Genomic DNA, 14,751 nt, shown 5'->3' with positions numbered 1-14,751 from the left:
TCTGCTGCACGTTAGCGTCTCCAAATGTTAACAACGTCACGGTCGTGGGTTCGATCCCAGGGGATTGTACAGCATAATGCAATGTAAGTCGCTCTGGATAAAAGCGTCTGCCAAATGCCTGAATGTAACCGCCTTAGGAAGGGAGTGTGACTTCTTGGACAGTACGAAATTGAAGTTCATAAAACTGTCTCCGCGTCTGGAGTGGATTATCCTGCGTTTGCCAAAGCAAGAAGGTGTTCGGTCATTCGCATGTGTTTTAGGAACTTCTCGGCTCCTTGCAGACCCATCTGAGCCAACATTGCACAAAGCAGGAAATGAGGTCAACACGGGAGTCCTGGCCAAAGGCCGCCTGCTCTCCCCTCTCTAATCTAGAATTCCTATTTTCCAATTTCCCTGCTTGTATTTTATGAATTAAAATAAGGTTGTGGCCTGCTAAATTAAAAACCTTAATTTTATGTAGTTTATTAATATGGTGTCATGGATAATGCATATGAGTGTGCAAATAATTGTATTTATTATGATTATTATTATATGATCATAATAACAAATGTATTATTATTTTAAATCGTTTTAGATTAATTATTATGAATGTGCAAATATAATCTCCCACCGGAAATCCAGTTGCAGTGAAATAACTACATCTCCCACAATCCGTCGCGGTCTTCAGTAACTGTGGAAAGGGGGAAGGGAAACCGAGATTGGAGGGAGAGAAACTGAGGTAAAAATCACAACTAACATTTTATTCGTGTCATCCTAGCAGCGACGTTATTGTGTCGTTTGCAGATCGGGAAGTCAGCGCCATGTCGTTTGCACAGGTCGGTGAATATATCCCGAAAAAGACTAAATAAAGGCAAGTTGGCTAAGCTAGAAGCGCGGGTTAAGAAAAAGACCGAGCTCGAGCTGCTTCCCCAGTCACTGACTGACCGAGTGTGTGACAGTCAAAGCCGAATATCGGTTCAAAATAATCCAATAATTTAAGGAACGAGCCCCTCAGCGCTGTCACGACTGTGTTCGTTTCGTGTGGTTTATGTAACTTGAAAGCCAACGTGGAGCTCGGGAAGACGGCTGCTGAAATGGACCGTTGTGTCTGAAATAACTGTTATGACGTGAGTAAGTTCTTCTTGGTCTTTTTCATTATAAGCAGTTCACTTTGACAGTTCAATGTGTATATGGCCTGTTTAATAATTGTGTATATATTAATCTTAGTTATAGTTATGTCTCCGTGTAATGTGTCTTTGTTAAAGGTCCTTGATGCTTTGACAGTTCGCTGGATGCTGTCACGCAACATTTGAAGCCGATGCGTGACATCTGATGTCGCGGATTATCGATATATCGTTAGACACCGTTCAATACCTTTTGTTTTTCGGTTTCCCGTCGCTGGTTCTATATTGTAATGTTTAGTTGCTTCAGGTTTTGGGAGTCATGGTAGGGATGACGTCACCTCTCATCCTTTCTCTGCTTATCAAAAACGCTTAGTCCGTTCGTTTAGTCCTGCCTGCACAATTCGTGTGTTGTGCATTGAGAGGTTTATTTGAGGGGGTGATCGTTGTCCGCGTTGTTACCCTCCATCTATTTCGATTTCATAGAGATGCGGTCCTGATCGGGTGACGTCACCTCTTTGGGATGCAGCTTCTCTTTGCATCTTTGTTCAAATCGTTATGTGAAAAATGGAGAGTGCGTGTCTGTATGTCTGTGCGGACACAGATTTGAGCATTACTTGTACATTTTAAAGTATTTATGTCAATGTGTGTTTTATTGCGGTAGTGTATTATGTTACTTACGGATGCTCTTCAGGGACTTATTTTGGTTTTGCTGTACCCGTCAACAGAAGAGCACAGGAAGGTTTGTGAAAAGATCCCTGTTAACCCTTTTCATTCAGTTTTTACTAACATCTATGATACAATCTCAAACTAACTTCAAATATAGCTTCAATTCGGACTTCATAAGTGCATTCTGTCCATTCTCATAGGTGAACCCGGCACAGCCAAACCGAGCCTACCACTCTTCCATTGATGTGACGCAGCTAACCGTCCAGACCTGTTGGAATTGTTGAATTCATCCGCAACAAGGCCGTCAAGATTGACATCTGCACAGAACTATCCCACCACAAACCAATCCCCTGCCTGTTACTATTCAACATAATTATGCTTCTGCTCCTCGGCCCAATTCGCTTTCTACCAGCCGCTCTCTGATTCTCAAGGAGTGGCGCAGTTAAACATTGCACAGCTACAAAAAGCTCTCCTGCTCTTTCAGTCTTAACAGGCACCTGTAGGAAACAGTGCAGGTGTTTTCGAAAGCTTTATAGTGCTTGTGGCTGTTGGGCAAAAAACTGCAGAACCATGTGTGCCCATTGGCTGTTTATAATTGGCCTAGTCCACAGGATGGGTGGACAGTAGGGGGTCAGCGAGACAGTGGACTCATGTCATGGAAGGGATTATTGCAGTCGCAGTACATACAGAGGTAAGCATGATATCTGTAAAACATTCGAGGAATGCAGCATTTTTTAGGATCTCAAATTCGTTAGTTAAACAAGATGGCGGCGGTAAGATCTTTGGGATACCAGTGTCACGGCAGACTAGTTTCTGGTTGTATAACACTGTGTGGGAAAAGGAGGAATTTTGGCCGGCAAATATGTTTTTTTAGATACTAAGGAAGAAAGTTATATATCAGCGATATGACAGATCCTCTTTACAGCCAAGACAGCGAGATAGTGTTATAGACCGATTCATCGGATGTGCGCGCCTGGACTGCACTTAACTTCCGTGTGTTTGGCTAGGGTCTAATATAACGATTTATATTATATTTAAAAATATATATATATTATGTTATTATATATATATATATATACATTTATTGTTGGTTGTTCATTTGATTAAATAAACAATATGTTGAATGGGTCCTGTAGATTGGTCCCATTTAAAGAAACCGTAGGGTTCATTGACATCCAGCGGTTGAGTTTGGTATGGCAGTCTAAATTCAAAATATTGGAGAGACAAGTTTAGCCAAGTAACGGTTCTTCTCAGTTTCATATGCTTGTCATCAGAAATAATCTACAGGCACTCTAGGGTGGATGTGTACCGGAAGTTAAGGGCAGTCCACGTTTATGTTGTCACTGTAAAACCGGCTGTAGCGAGTTAGGCGGGACGAGAGCCGGGATGCGAGGCCGGCTCTCGTCCCGCCTACCTCGCTACACTGACGGCCAGAAAACCCTGGAGACAGAATGCTTTCCTGTACATAAACATGCATCTGAATTTGAATTGTTTAACAAATTTTAAAGCATGTGCTTCCAAGTCATAGTACGTCAGATTATCCTATATGTTCTTACTTACATTTTTACAAGTATCTTCATTTCAAAGAAACTAAATAAAAACAATAATTAAATTCCACATAGGGCTGGGCGATGTGTTTAAAAAAAAAGATTTATAATAGATTTTAAAATCATCGCGATATCTGATAATATCGGGTAGGTTAATTTCAATGCACACACACATGCGCATAGATAAACCATAGCTTTTATGCTGTAGAAATGTTGCAGGTGTCCTGAAATTTCATCCTACCCATCAGATTATCCTACCAGGCATGCGCATATCAATGTTAGGTAATTGTTTTGTGCTATAAAATCATTCTACCTGTTTATTTTATACTAATGCTGGAATATGATAGTGAATTTGTTGTTGTTAAATCATTCTACATATTATTTACTACCGATAGTACAATTTGTTTGGGTGTTGCACTGTAAATGAATCCTACGTTTCTTCTATGTTGTTAGGACAATCTGACAGGGTTTTACGCTGTAAATTTATTTGATGTGTTTATTTTAATATGGTAGGACTATCTGACAGGGTATTTTGCATTATGAAATCATCCTACCTGTTTATTTTGTCGATGTTGTTTAGATCATTTTAAGTTTTGCCCTGCGGTAGGAAAATCTGAAATATTCGAACACCGGTCCAGCCCCGCGAGCGTGAGGTTTTGCTTTAACGACGCTGCTCGTCCTTCTCTTGGTCTTTCTGTGCAGCGACCGGCAGAAAACAGCAGCTCACTCAACTGACTGAACAAAACACTGTTTCCAAAATTCTGTCACTGTTACTGACTGCCTGGGCATATGAACATTAACAGTCACGCTAAAGCCTACATCGCATGATAATGTTATAACCATATCTGTTATCAGTCTGTTGTAATCGACATCAAGATATTTGCGAGACATCAGCGATATACGAGAACATCGTCACATCGCCCAGCCCTAATTCCACATACAGATTTCCTCCACAAAACCCTTTTCTGTCTTGTTTTAGGGCTTGAAAAGTTTTCCGCAAGAATGTAAACAGACAGAAGACCTCACCAATGGACACCACTCCAAAGGCACAACGGTGAGAACCCACTGCAAAAATATGTGAGATGAAACCAGGTTCCTTTTTTACATTCGTCTCGGTTGCGTTCTGTGTATTTCAATAGATTCTGAATGGATTGACTCCAGGTAATGGCATTAAAGAGAATGGCAACTTGAATGGCAGCCCATATCTTAAAACAGTCCCGGTGAGACTCTCACTTGTGAAAATCTATTACAAGTTTAATTTGAGTGCGGTCAGACGCTTGAAAAGAAAAGATAATGCTGTGAACTTGCGGTTGTGTAGATTTCAGCGCTCAAACAGAATGGGCTCCTACAGTCTCTGGCAGCAGGTAGCCATCACACCAAAACCGAAGGTAAAGACATTTAAACTCTCCTTAAACACATCTCTGTAGTTCAACACCAAACTTTATCTGCGTGATTTTGTGTGTCTAGAGGTGAGCTCGGAGGTGGAGCGAGCACAGGAGGAGTGGGATGCCCTGGAGAGCATCCAACCAGGTGAGACCAATTACCTTGTCTCCATGGAAACAACATCATGTCAGCCTGGATACTGAGCACATTACGTCACCGCGACTAAGCATACGCCCCTACCCTGGAGAGATGGCATCACGTCCCCGGCTAAAATAGATACATTACGAAACCCGATCGCTGTCAAATACAATCTGGAGCATCGGCATCTCTTGATGAGATGGGTAGCCAAAAATGGGAATTGTTTTTTTGCTGCTTTACAACTATGTAAATAAATATGTGTTGCATACTCCCAAGTAATGTTTTCAAGAGAATGGCCTAGAGCAGGGGTGTCAAACTCATTTTAGGGTAAGGGCCGGATGGAGAGAAAAGTGACAATGTGCGGGCCGAATCACCTTTTTTAAACCATATTGCACCAAATTACAAATGAATTAGCAAAAAAACTAGAAAGACATACTGTTCTGTAAAAGGTGCATTTAATAAATCCTCAGAACGGTTCAATAACACTCTTATTCCTCTTTGAAAAAACTATTTTGTTTAGGTAAAGGCAATCAAAACCCTTTCCTTTGAATATGAATATTTTTTGTCAGATACTTTTTAAACTAGTAATGACAAAAATGCAACAGACTCTATTTGTGTACAGACGGTCACATTAAATATGAACCATACAAGCTATACAATATAATTCACTAATAGGAAAAACTGCCTTAACATATTTAACAATTAGTACAGTAGTACAACTTCACTTTGGATATGAACATTAAATATATACTAGAAATTTCCTTTAACAACAAAAGATCTAGATCGCATCTGCATTATGATTTTAATTCCTGACATCTCTTTTCTTCAACCACATCAATCTCATGATGTCATTTAGCTGTCTGTTTGTGAGTCGAGAGCGCAGGTTGGACTTGTTAATGTTCATTACCGATTCTTGATTAATTCTCCCTCTGAAAACGGCTTTGATCCCGCTGCGATTTCGTTGGCAATCAAATAGCGTTACAGCTTCATCAGTCCCTGTTCTTTTTGTGAACATTGACTGCTTTTTTCCGAGGCTAAAGTTAAATTATTGACTTTTCGAAGTTGTCCAGTGTATTTATCATATTTCTCTGCGTATATCTCATAGTGCCGTTTAATATTGTACTCGTTTTGCACAGCCACGGCTTGTGAGCAGATTAAACATACCGGCCTACCGTTGAACTCACAGAAGAAATACGTCTTCTTCCGTCAGTTTTCTTTATTTGGACATTTTAAAATCACTAGTCCTTGCCGCACAACTTAGCCGACTTTGTTTTCGAAATGTAGGCGGCGCTTTAGAATGCGCATGCTTGTTAGGGGTTCCGGCAGAAGCCCAATTAAATGATCAATGATAAAATAAAAAATTTAATAAAACAAAACATAATATGGCAGCGAAAACCTGATTGTATTAATAAACTTTAAATTAATTAAAATAATAATAAACTTTTATTTCATATTTGTATTATTTTTCAAATCTTCCCTCGGGCCGTATTGGACGCCTTATCGGGCCGGATACGGCCCGCGGGCCGTATGTTTGACACCCCTGGCCTAGAGCCTACACTTTATGTACCACACTGTAAAGAAACAATGCTTGCAGGACAAGCTTTAAAAAACTATACTATACTACTATACTATACTGTGGCATTATTTTACCTTCAATTCAGTCAATTTAATACAGGATTGGATATAAAAATTTATTTTTGTCACAATGTGTTATTGATAATGTCTAGCTAACACGTACTTGTTTGGTGACAAATAATTTTGGACAGAAGATAGGCTTTTATGGGAAATGGCTCATGTTGTGATCAAATATACCTCGGATACATTTTGTTTTGTTTTGTGTGTTTGTCATTTTTTGTAGTTCTTGCTGAAGATCTCACCCCCTCTCCACTGATCTCATTCAATGAGGCTCTGCAGCATTTTCAGACCACTGATCTTGGAGACCTGCTCGTGAGTTTAAGACGTATATACACAAACATGAGGTAAACAATCATTGTTTACCTCATCTGTGAGTCGCTTTGGATAAAAGCGTACGCTAAAAGACAATGTAAATGAAGATACATGCAAGAGTATGCCATCATTGGGTGTGTACGTGGTATTGCAATATTTTGTTTCTCTTCCACTCTGTATCAGAAAAATATTCAGCCCACCATTCGCAGGACTGGTTTGGCTGCCATCTCCCACTTCCTGTTCGGTCCTCCTCGGCTACACAAAGACCTAGTAGAAGAGAGAGACCTAGTGTTTGCTATCGCACAGTGTGAGTGCAAGGAATATTTACACAAAATCAATTGCCAAATCCGGTGTGGAAAAGTCGGACTCACCGGCTACCTTTCATTGTTTTTGTGATTTGGCAGGTTCTCTGGATAACGGACAGTCAGTTCACATGCGTGTACTCCAGACCATCTACAGGAAACTGACCGGCACCCGAGCAGACTGCCCTCGATATGGACCCCACTGGGAGAATGTGGGCTTTCAAGGTACTGTTTCTGAAACATCACCTGCATTGCTTTCTGGGCAGCAAACATCTTAAAATAAAAAAAAGTTTTTAAATTAGCAATAATAACTCTATTCTTATTTACATTTGCTAGAGGATGATGCTTTATGGACAATATTTTGAAATGCATAAGTCTACTTTGTTGACTAATGTACATTAACAGATTTCGTATAGTAGCAATGCACAATACATTGTATAAAACTAAATGGTTAACAGTGTTTCCCACATGATTTTGACAGACTGGCGCTGATGACGTCACACACTAATTAGCATATACGTGACGTCATCACGCCATGTTTGCATTTGGTCTAGTTTTGGCGCTTCTACTCTGTGATCACAATATATATTATATTTTAGTTTCTGCTAAAATCCTGATTTATAAACACAACATCGTCTGACAAAATCACCATACATTTACAATGAAGAGGTGATTTTGGCTATATTAACCTACTTGTTTGTCTCATGCAGCGCCAATAACTTTGCTGCTGTTGCTCTTCTCATCAATGTGTTGTTGTGTTATGAGCGCTCTTTTTACAACTTTCTTTTAGTTTTATTTTAGATCACGTATAGCACAGACAATTTGATGCAAATTAGGAAATACGAGAGAACACAGTTGCTGTTACACAGAGGTACAACTACAGAACAAGCGCGTGCACGCACACCACACCGTAGGAAGGGCAAGAGCTCGCAAACAGACTCACACCAAGCACATAGAGAAAGGAAACTCTGTCAACCTTCGGTAAGTCATGATAAACTTGATCAGCCATCTTCTCTGTCAATAACATCTGTGACTATTGACGTTTACATGGAGAGGCAAGTACACTGAGGAACGCATTATTTATTATGCCACCACCTTGTAATTCGTTCACTGTCATGTGAGAGAGGCGCTGTCGAGACGCTGCCCACGACATGAGAGACAGAGATTCGCTGAGCGCTCACAACTCTACAATGAATTAAGCTGTTTTAAGTAGTAATCGTGAATAAATCGTGAAAAAATCTATCCATGGCGGGTAGTGTGGCAGGCCTCAACGGATGGATCAAAATGGGAAACATTTCTTTATTTGTGTTGTATATAAAGGTACAGACCCCAGCACAGATCTAAGGGGAACTGGTTTTCTGGGTCTGATGCATGCTCTCTACTTCGTCATGGACCCAGAGATACTACCACTTGCTAGAGACATCTACAAACTTTCTCAGCATCCGGTCCAGGTGATATTCAGATATACACTCTGGCTTATCATGCCTTCATACGCTGAAAACCTGACATTTCGAACTGCATGTAAAAATCGTCATGTTTTTCTTAACAGAATTTTCCATTCAGCGTGATGTCAATCAACATGACCAGAATTGCCCTGCATGCTCTTAGGGAGGAGGTACTTTCAAAGTAAGTCAGAATATTTTGGTTTTCATGTACATGTCCTATTGTCTTTTTAAAGTACATACCATATACACAAAATAGTTTGAGGGTTAGTTTGTGCAATATTGATGTCTTCGTAATCATTTTGTTGTGTTTGTCTATGATTTGAGGTCAACGTCAGTTTGAGGTTTGTGCCGTAGTATAATGTGTAACATTTGTTTATGCTTTTTTTGCTTTGTGATGTTACACAGGGAGTGTAATCGAAGGCAACAGGTCGTGGCTGTGCTAAATGATTTTTACGTTGCGACGTTCCTGCACCTCTACCAGCTGTGGAAGAGCCAGCAGAACACAATCTCTGACTCTGGCCATGTACTTAAAGGTGACATAATGATTACATCATACTTATTTCATTTTGTGAATGAACATTGTATCTGCACATGATATTTTTTACTGTAACACCATGCATTGAAATTAACAATTTGAATGTGAATTGTTATGATTGACTGGCTTCCAAATATCAGGGCGGGGCAAGTTTTGAATACTGAAGGTGTTAATGTCACGATCATTTTTATGTTACCTCCTTTTTGCAACTTTTAATAGTCTGTTACATTTATGACTACATAATGTCTCTTATTTAAAAAAAAAGAAACCACACTGGTTGGTATGGTAACAGATGGACCTTGTCTCTGTCTGCTTTGGAATGTGCAGAAGTGGAGCTCATCGCCAAGAAGAACCCCAAACAGATTCTCAAACGTCTCGAGGGCTACCTGAAGGAGAGACGGGCTGGGATGGGCCACCGAACATCACCTGACACACTGTCACATAGCAACCCATCACCTGGTGACAGCGGGTCTCGAACGGGGAGTCAGGGAGGGAAGGACCTGAACTTTACTGGTGTGTGTGAGCTGCCACCTGAGATGGAGGGAGAGGCCAGACTCATCTGACAGAGATGAGAGCGATACGACAATTAATGAAACGTCTTCGTTCATGCTTTATCTCTTTGTTTCTTCATTTCTTTTGTCCGTTCAGGGGCAGTTCTCCCTGAAATGAAAATCCTGTCATCATTTACTCACTCTAGTTCCAAACCTTTATGATTTGGTTTGAAACCAAACATAATTATGATGACAAAGTTTAGTTTTTGTGTGAAGTATGCGCACTTCGAGACGAGTCTATGTTGTACTGTAGTAGCTTAAAATCATCAAACCGTGCTGTTTTTTTTTAGCACGTATTGGCTTTGTAATGCTTTAGAGACCAATAGATTTAGTTTCCAAATACCAGAGGATTCTCTCAGATATTAAGCTAGATTTAGCACCTCAGTGGCAGCGGGCTGTCTTGAACCAATCAGGAAGCAGGTGACTTCATTCACAGTCGCACAGTGAGTCTTGACCGTGTATACCGTGACTGTGGTATTGAAATTGAGTTTTATTTATGAAGGGCGCGATTGTGCAGGCATTTATTCGATGCCATTGAGACAAGTTCAGCCTGAAGCCTTACTTATCTCTAGATAGTTTGAACGTGTTCACTGTGACCAGGAAGTTGACAGAGTTTGTTGATATTGGCTCTTCATCCTGCACTGTTGAAAAATGGGATGACGTATGAAAACTATGGATGGAAACCGCGTCAATAGGCCAAAGCTTTTTTCTCTTGTCCCTTTAGGGAGATAAATGTCACAGTACATTTTGAGACGCTCTGTTTCTGTTGGCAGGAAGAGCCTAAAATTCAAGTCAGGGCATTATGACGATGGGAAAGTGCACGTTAGTGACCTTTAAAAGAAATGATCATATGTTCGCAGAAACATTTAGCGGTTTAGCTACGAGTCCAACGTCGACTCCCGCAGACTGTTCACTATGAATGTTGTCTTCATTAACAGCTAATTTTATGTTGTAATAACGTTAAAACTTAGAGCTTAGGGCAGCAATCACAGTGAAAAAGTGATATTTGGAGGTGTTGTGATGCTCGTCTGCATGAAGCAAAAGCCTACATGTTTCCTCGATATTGATAGTAGTTGCATTCCACTTTTTAGCAGTTGTGATGCGGCTATTTTTGTGTGGACGTGTAGTGTACGAGAGTGAGGATGCTCAGGATTGTACAAAAATACTCTAAAATGATATTGGTTGCTTGTTTTTAGGGCTGTCACACGATTAATTGCGATGAATCGCATCCATAAAAAACATTGTTTATTAATGTGCATATTATTACAAATTGTGCATATTAATGATGTATTTATAAACACATGCATATATTTAAGAAAACTATAAAAAAATGATAAATGTTTATATACTGTATAATTCCAATTGTTGGTAAATATAGATAAATACAGCTAAATATATTTACGTGTGTGTATGTGTTTATCAATACAAAAATGTGCAGTACAGAATACTAAAATTGTCTTTTAGTTCAAAGTGACGTATTTTAAATCACAATGACATCATCAGAACATCCTTCGCAAGTTTCCTTCGCAAGCGTCTGAAAAACATGTCATACCTGTTACGCCGTGAAACGTCGTTGCTTAAACACAAATAAGAGAATACTTTTACTGCTGTGCCGCATCAGGTTAGCGTCGAAATAGTCAAGTATTTTGCTTGTCACGTCTTGTTCTCCCAGGTCCGGGTGCGAGGGATGCGTCAGTCGTTGACGCCGATGTACTGTACATTTCGGAAAAAAAACTTGATGGGAAATGTTCTTCCCTCCCTTTGCAATGCTAATTCTGCACTCTCGTCTTGTTAGCATGTAAGGTAGCGCTAGAGATGTAGCATCCGGGATTCGTTTTGCAATTCCTCGTCAACAAAAAAAGCTTGTTAATCTAACTTGGTATGGTCGCATATGTTTGTCTAAGTTACCTTGTCCAAAGCGTTGTTGTACGGTATGAGTACTGTGCGTTCTGTACGTTTGAATTTGTTCATTTTGTAGATTTGTTTTCCTCCTCGAACAACACATGAATATAAATTCTCAGTGGATGTATATTAGGAGTCCTGTCACTTTAGCCAGTTTAATTTTTTATATAAAGCAGAGTAGTATTTTATAAAGTTGACTAAGAGCATGATGATAAAGAATGTTCATAGAAAAAAGGCAAATCATCCTTTCCAGGGATATTTACTGGTTCTGTTCGCCTGGTTTGTATCAGTTTAGGTAAGCAGTTGCAACACTTCATATGTTTGAATTCAATGTAGTTTCATAATGGGATGTTGTTTGATTCGAGTGCCAATGAATGGGTGCAAGGAGAGAGTACTGCCCAACGTATTTGGAACGCATATTTTGAGCTGTTGTGCACTTACTAGCTAGATGCGTGTTTGCTACTTAGTCTATATTCTGAACAATCAAACCTCCATCCGTGACCATGATACGGGCGCGCTTGTTTTGCTCTTTTCTTTCTGCACAAAGGAGAGTATGGTCTGTACGTAAGATGACTATTACCGTGTATATAGAATGAAAATATATGATTGTAACAGTATGATTGTTACCTGGGCATATTATGCATACCTCAGGCTTCAGACAAATCTCTTCTGGGCAGACGTTTTATTGAGGACAGCCATGATCTCACGTCGTAGCACAAAATGGTGTGGTGTCTCTTGCAGTAATCTACCTAGCTTGGGAATGTACTGTATGTATATGTATGTACACTAATGCAGCACTGCGAAATATCGACTTCTACAGTATATATTTCTATAGCCCATGTTTGTGAAAACTATAGTCTTACACGCTGAAACGCAACCGAACCTTCGCCGGAGGACGACACATCAGGCGACTTTGTGGCCTTTGGTATTCGCTGTGCTTTCGTGAATGGTTTTTTGCAGTGTCAAAGTATGTCGAAACCGATTCACTTTACTACGGCACAATGTAACTCTGTCTGGACCAAAAGGAACATTTCTGACTGGGTTTCACTTACAGTAAGCAGGTTTTGGAGGTCTTATAATGCGGGATATTACAGTGCTAGAATTCATTGATTTACTTCCCATGTGTTTCAAGAGAATGCACTACTTTATTTATCTGTCCCACACAAATCAAAAACAACAACGTTCTTTCACTGAGAAAACACAGATCTCAAGTCTCCGCTGTGTGAATCCAAATGCAAAATGTCCTGCACTTCATTTTAAAGATTTGTTGATATTGTCCGTCATGATTCCTCAGAGCATTTTATTATATCTGAACCTTGATTGTAGAATCCCTATTTTATAAAGAAAATATATTTGAGATTATATGCGGTGGTACAGTGATGTATCGTATGAAGAGTAATAAATAAAAGCAACTTTAAAACGAGAAAAATGCTACTGTAATTATTTACATTCTTAAAAACTGATGCCATTGACGTTTAAACTACTGTTGGATCCTTTTACGTTGTAACAGTGTGGATGTACCAGTAGGGGTCTGTGTTCTCCACTGACTGAGGGCTCGATTCACAAACTGACTGGCAAATGTGTTTTCTTATATAAGATTGTAGTAAAGGTTCTGCTTCACACATGTTTAAATGGGTTTCACAGATAGATCCCCAAATCGCAAACCATCTGGATCGCATTTCCTTATGTCTTTCATATATTGAAACCTGTAAGAAGTAGATGATGAACTTTATTTGGCACCTTCTTGATTAAGTCTGATGTTTTCCCCTGTAATTAAGTGAATGCAGCTCCTCTGAGGATCTTTGAGAGGTTTGGCCTGCACGGCCCTGGCTGACGCATCAAATGCAAACCTGCTGCTTTGGCATCCTGACGCTGATGCTGTCCCCCTGCCACTGAGTCACATCCAGACTGATCTCTCAGGACTCGATTTAAAGCAAGTCTGCTGACTCGTCCAGGAATGTCTGAATCAGGACAAACATCTGGCCCTCTTTGTGAAGAGCAAGACGATCTCAACACAAAAAGCAAGAACAGATTCAACTCAATGGTTCTGTGGAGACGTTTTCCCCCTACAGCAGAAGAAGTGCGTTTTATCTGTAACGCATGTTATCCTTGCTCATTTAAAGACAGCATAAGCTCTCACCCGGTCTGTCTTGTGTGGTTTTGAAGAAAAAATTTGTATTTTATCTGTTATCTTTTGTAAAAATCTTTCTGAAATCGCAATGACCACATTAACCCATTCATCGGTTTTTAGCTGTGGTCAATCCGCATTCCCCTTCTCGCTGAGAGTTAACACCGTAGTTTAATACAGGTTAACATTAGCGAGTTCTACAAACATCTCAAATCTTTTAAATAGCAAATCGTTTACACAACTGGCTTTTAGTTCCAGAAGACTGATGTCTGGTTCTGGCTAGACTGAAGAGCTCCTCTCTGCTGGAAACGCTTGTGCCAGATGACATTCTGTCTGGATGAAAAGGCGCGCAATGACTTCATACAACAACATAGTTGGATACTGTTGTGCTAGTTTGAATTGTGTTTTATTGTTACTTTGTTACACCATTCAGAATATGGAAAGCGTTCCCTGTGCTTAAACATTTACAGCAGCTACTGCCGTTTGTAAAGCACGATGTGCCATTTTAACAGCCGGGCAGAGAAAATCACACAGGAGAATTAAATCTCTGTGTAAACTCAGAAGGAGTCTGGACCCAATAGAAATGAAGCAATGGAAAGAACCTCATTGTTCGTCTTAATTTGTGTATAAAACTTTGAAGTTCAGAAAGATCAGAGAGAACTTTATTATTTTTTTATAAAAAAAAATATAATTTATTATTATTGTTATTTTTCATGTAACAGCAACTTGTGTTGGATAAAGAAGAAGGTTTGAAGCAATATGAAGGTGAGTGATGATGAATTTTGGGGGGGGGTTCCTTTTAAAGGGATAGTTCACCCAGAAATGAAACTCACCCTTAAGTCGTTTTGTTGAACGGTTGAACACAAAGAAAGGTATTTGAAAGAATGTTAGCAACTGAGATTCCTAGGGCACCATTGACCGCCGTAGAATTACCAAAAGATTTGGGAAGCCAAACTGTTCTGGGGCACCTTGGACTATCATTTGATATTTTTCTAGTCAATGGTGCCCCAGAAAACTCAGTTGCTAACATTCTTACAAATATCAATATTTTATGTTTGGGTGAACTATTCCTTTACATATATCTGTCATTTTGTGTTCAGTGGT

The 14,751-nt window shown here is 39.7% G+C and overlaps 1 protein-coding gene across 5 annotated transcripts; it reads left to right on the top strand.

The window, feature by feature from the left end:
- The first annotated feature begins 656 nt into the window (after positions 1-656).
- Positions 657-12,943, top strand: elmod3 (ELMO/CED-12 domain containing 3). 5 transcript variants are annotated; one of them, XM_079467572.1, is made up of 14 exons: positions 657-1,106; positions 1,765-1,842; positions 1,970-2,460; positions 4,296-4,370; positions 4,456-4,536; positions 4,635-4,704; positions 4,784-4,846; positions 6,696-6,784; positions 6,968-7,091; positions 7,189-7,311; positions 8,407-8,537; positions 8,636-8,712; positions 8,937-9,064; positions 9,394-12,943. In XM_079467572.1, the coding sequence occupies exons 3-14, from the start codon at positions 2,425-2,427 to the stop codon at positions 9,627-9,629; spliced, it is 1,233 nt and encodes a 410-aa protein (XP_079323698.1). In that variant the 5' UTR covers positions 657-1,106; positions 1,765-1,842; positions 1,970-2,424; the 3' UTR covers positions 9,630-12,943. The 5 variants fall into 5 exon arrangements, with proteins under 5 accessions (XP_079323698.1, XP_079323701.1, XP_079323699.1 ...); XM_079467574.1 differs by having other exon boundaries at positions 675-1,106; positions 1,795-1,842; XM_079467576.1 differs by having other exon boundaries at positions 687-718; positions 1,795-1,842.
- The last annotated feature ends 1,808 nt before the right edge of the window (positions 12,944-14,751 follow it).

This window comes from Barbatula barbatula (genome assembly GCF_947034865.1).
Source record: "Barbatula barbatula genome assembly, chromosome: 11".
Classification (NCBI taxonomy): domain Eukaryota; kingdom Metazoa; phylum Chordata; class Actinopteri; order Cypriniformes; family Nemacheilidae; genus Barbatula; species Barbatula barbatula.
The sequence above is the reverse complement of the archived record's forward strand: the minus strand, read 5'-3'. Positions and strand labels throughout refer to the sequence as shown.

Bases quoted from the DNA above. Each gene is read 5' to 3' on its own strand.
- elmod3 (XM_079467575.1), top strand. From the start codon at position 2,425: ATGGAAGGGATTATTGCAGTCGCAGTACATACAGAG. The intron at 4,847-6,695 runs GTGAGACCAATT...CATTTTTTGTAG, and splicing joins CCTGGAGAGCATCCAACCAG to TTCTTGCTGAAGATCTCACC. The intron at 9,065-9,393 runs GTGACATAATGA...TGGAATGTGCAG, and splicing joins CTCTGGCCATGTACTTAAAG to AAGTGGAGCTCATCGCCAAG.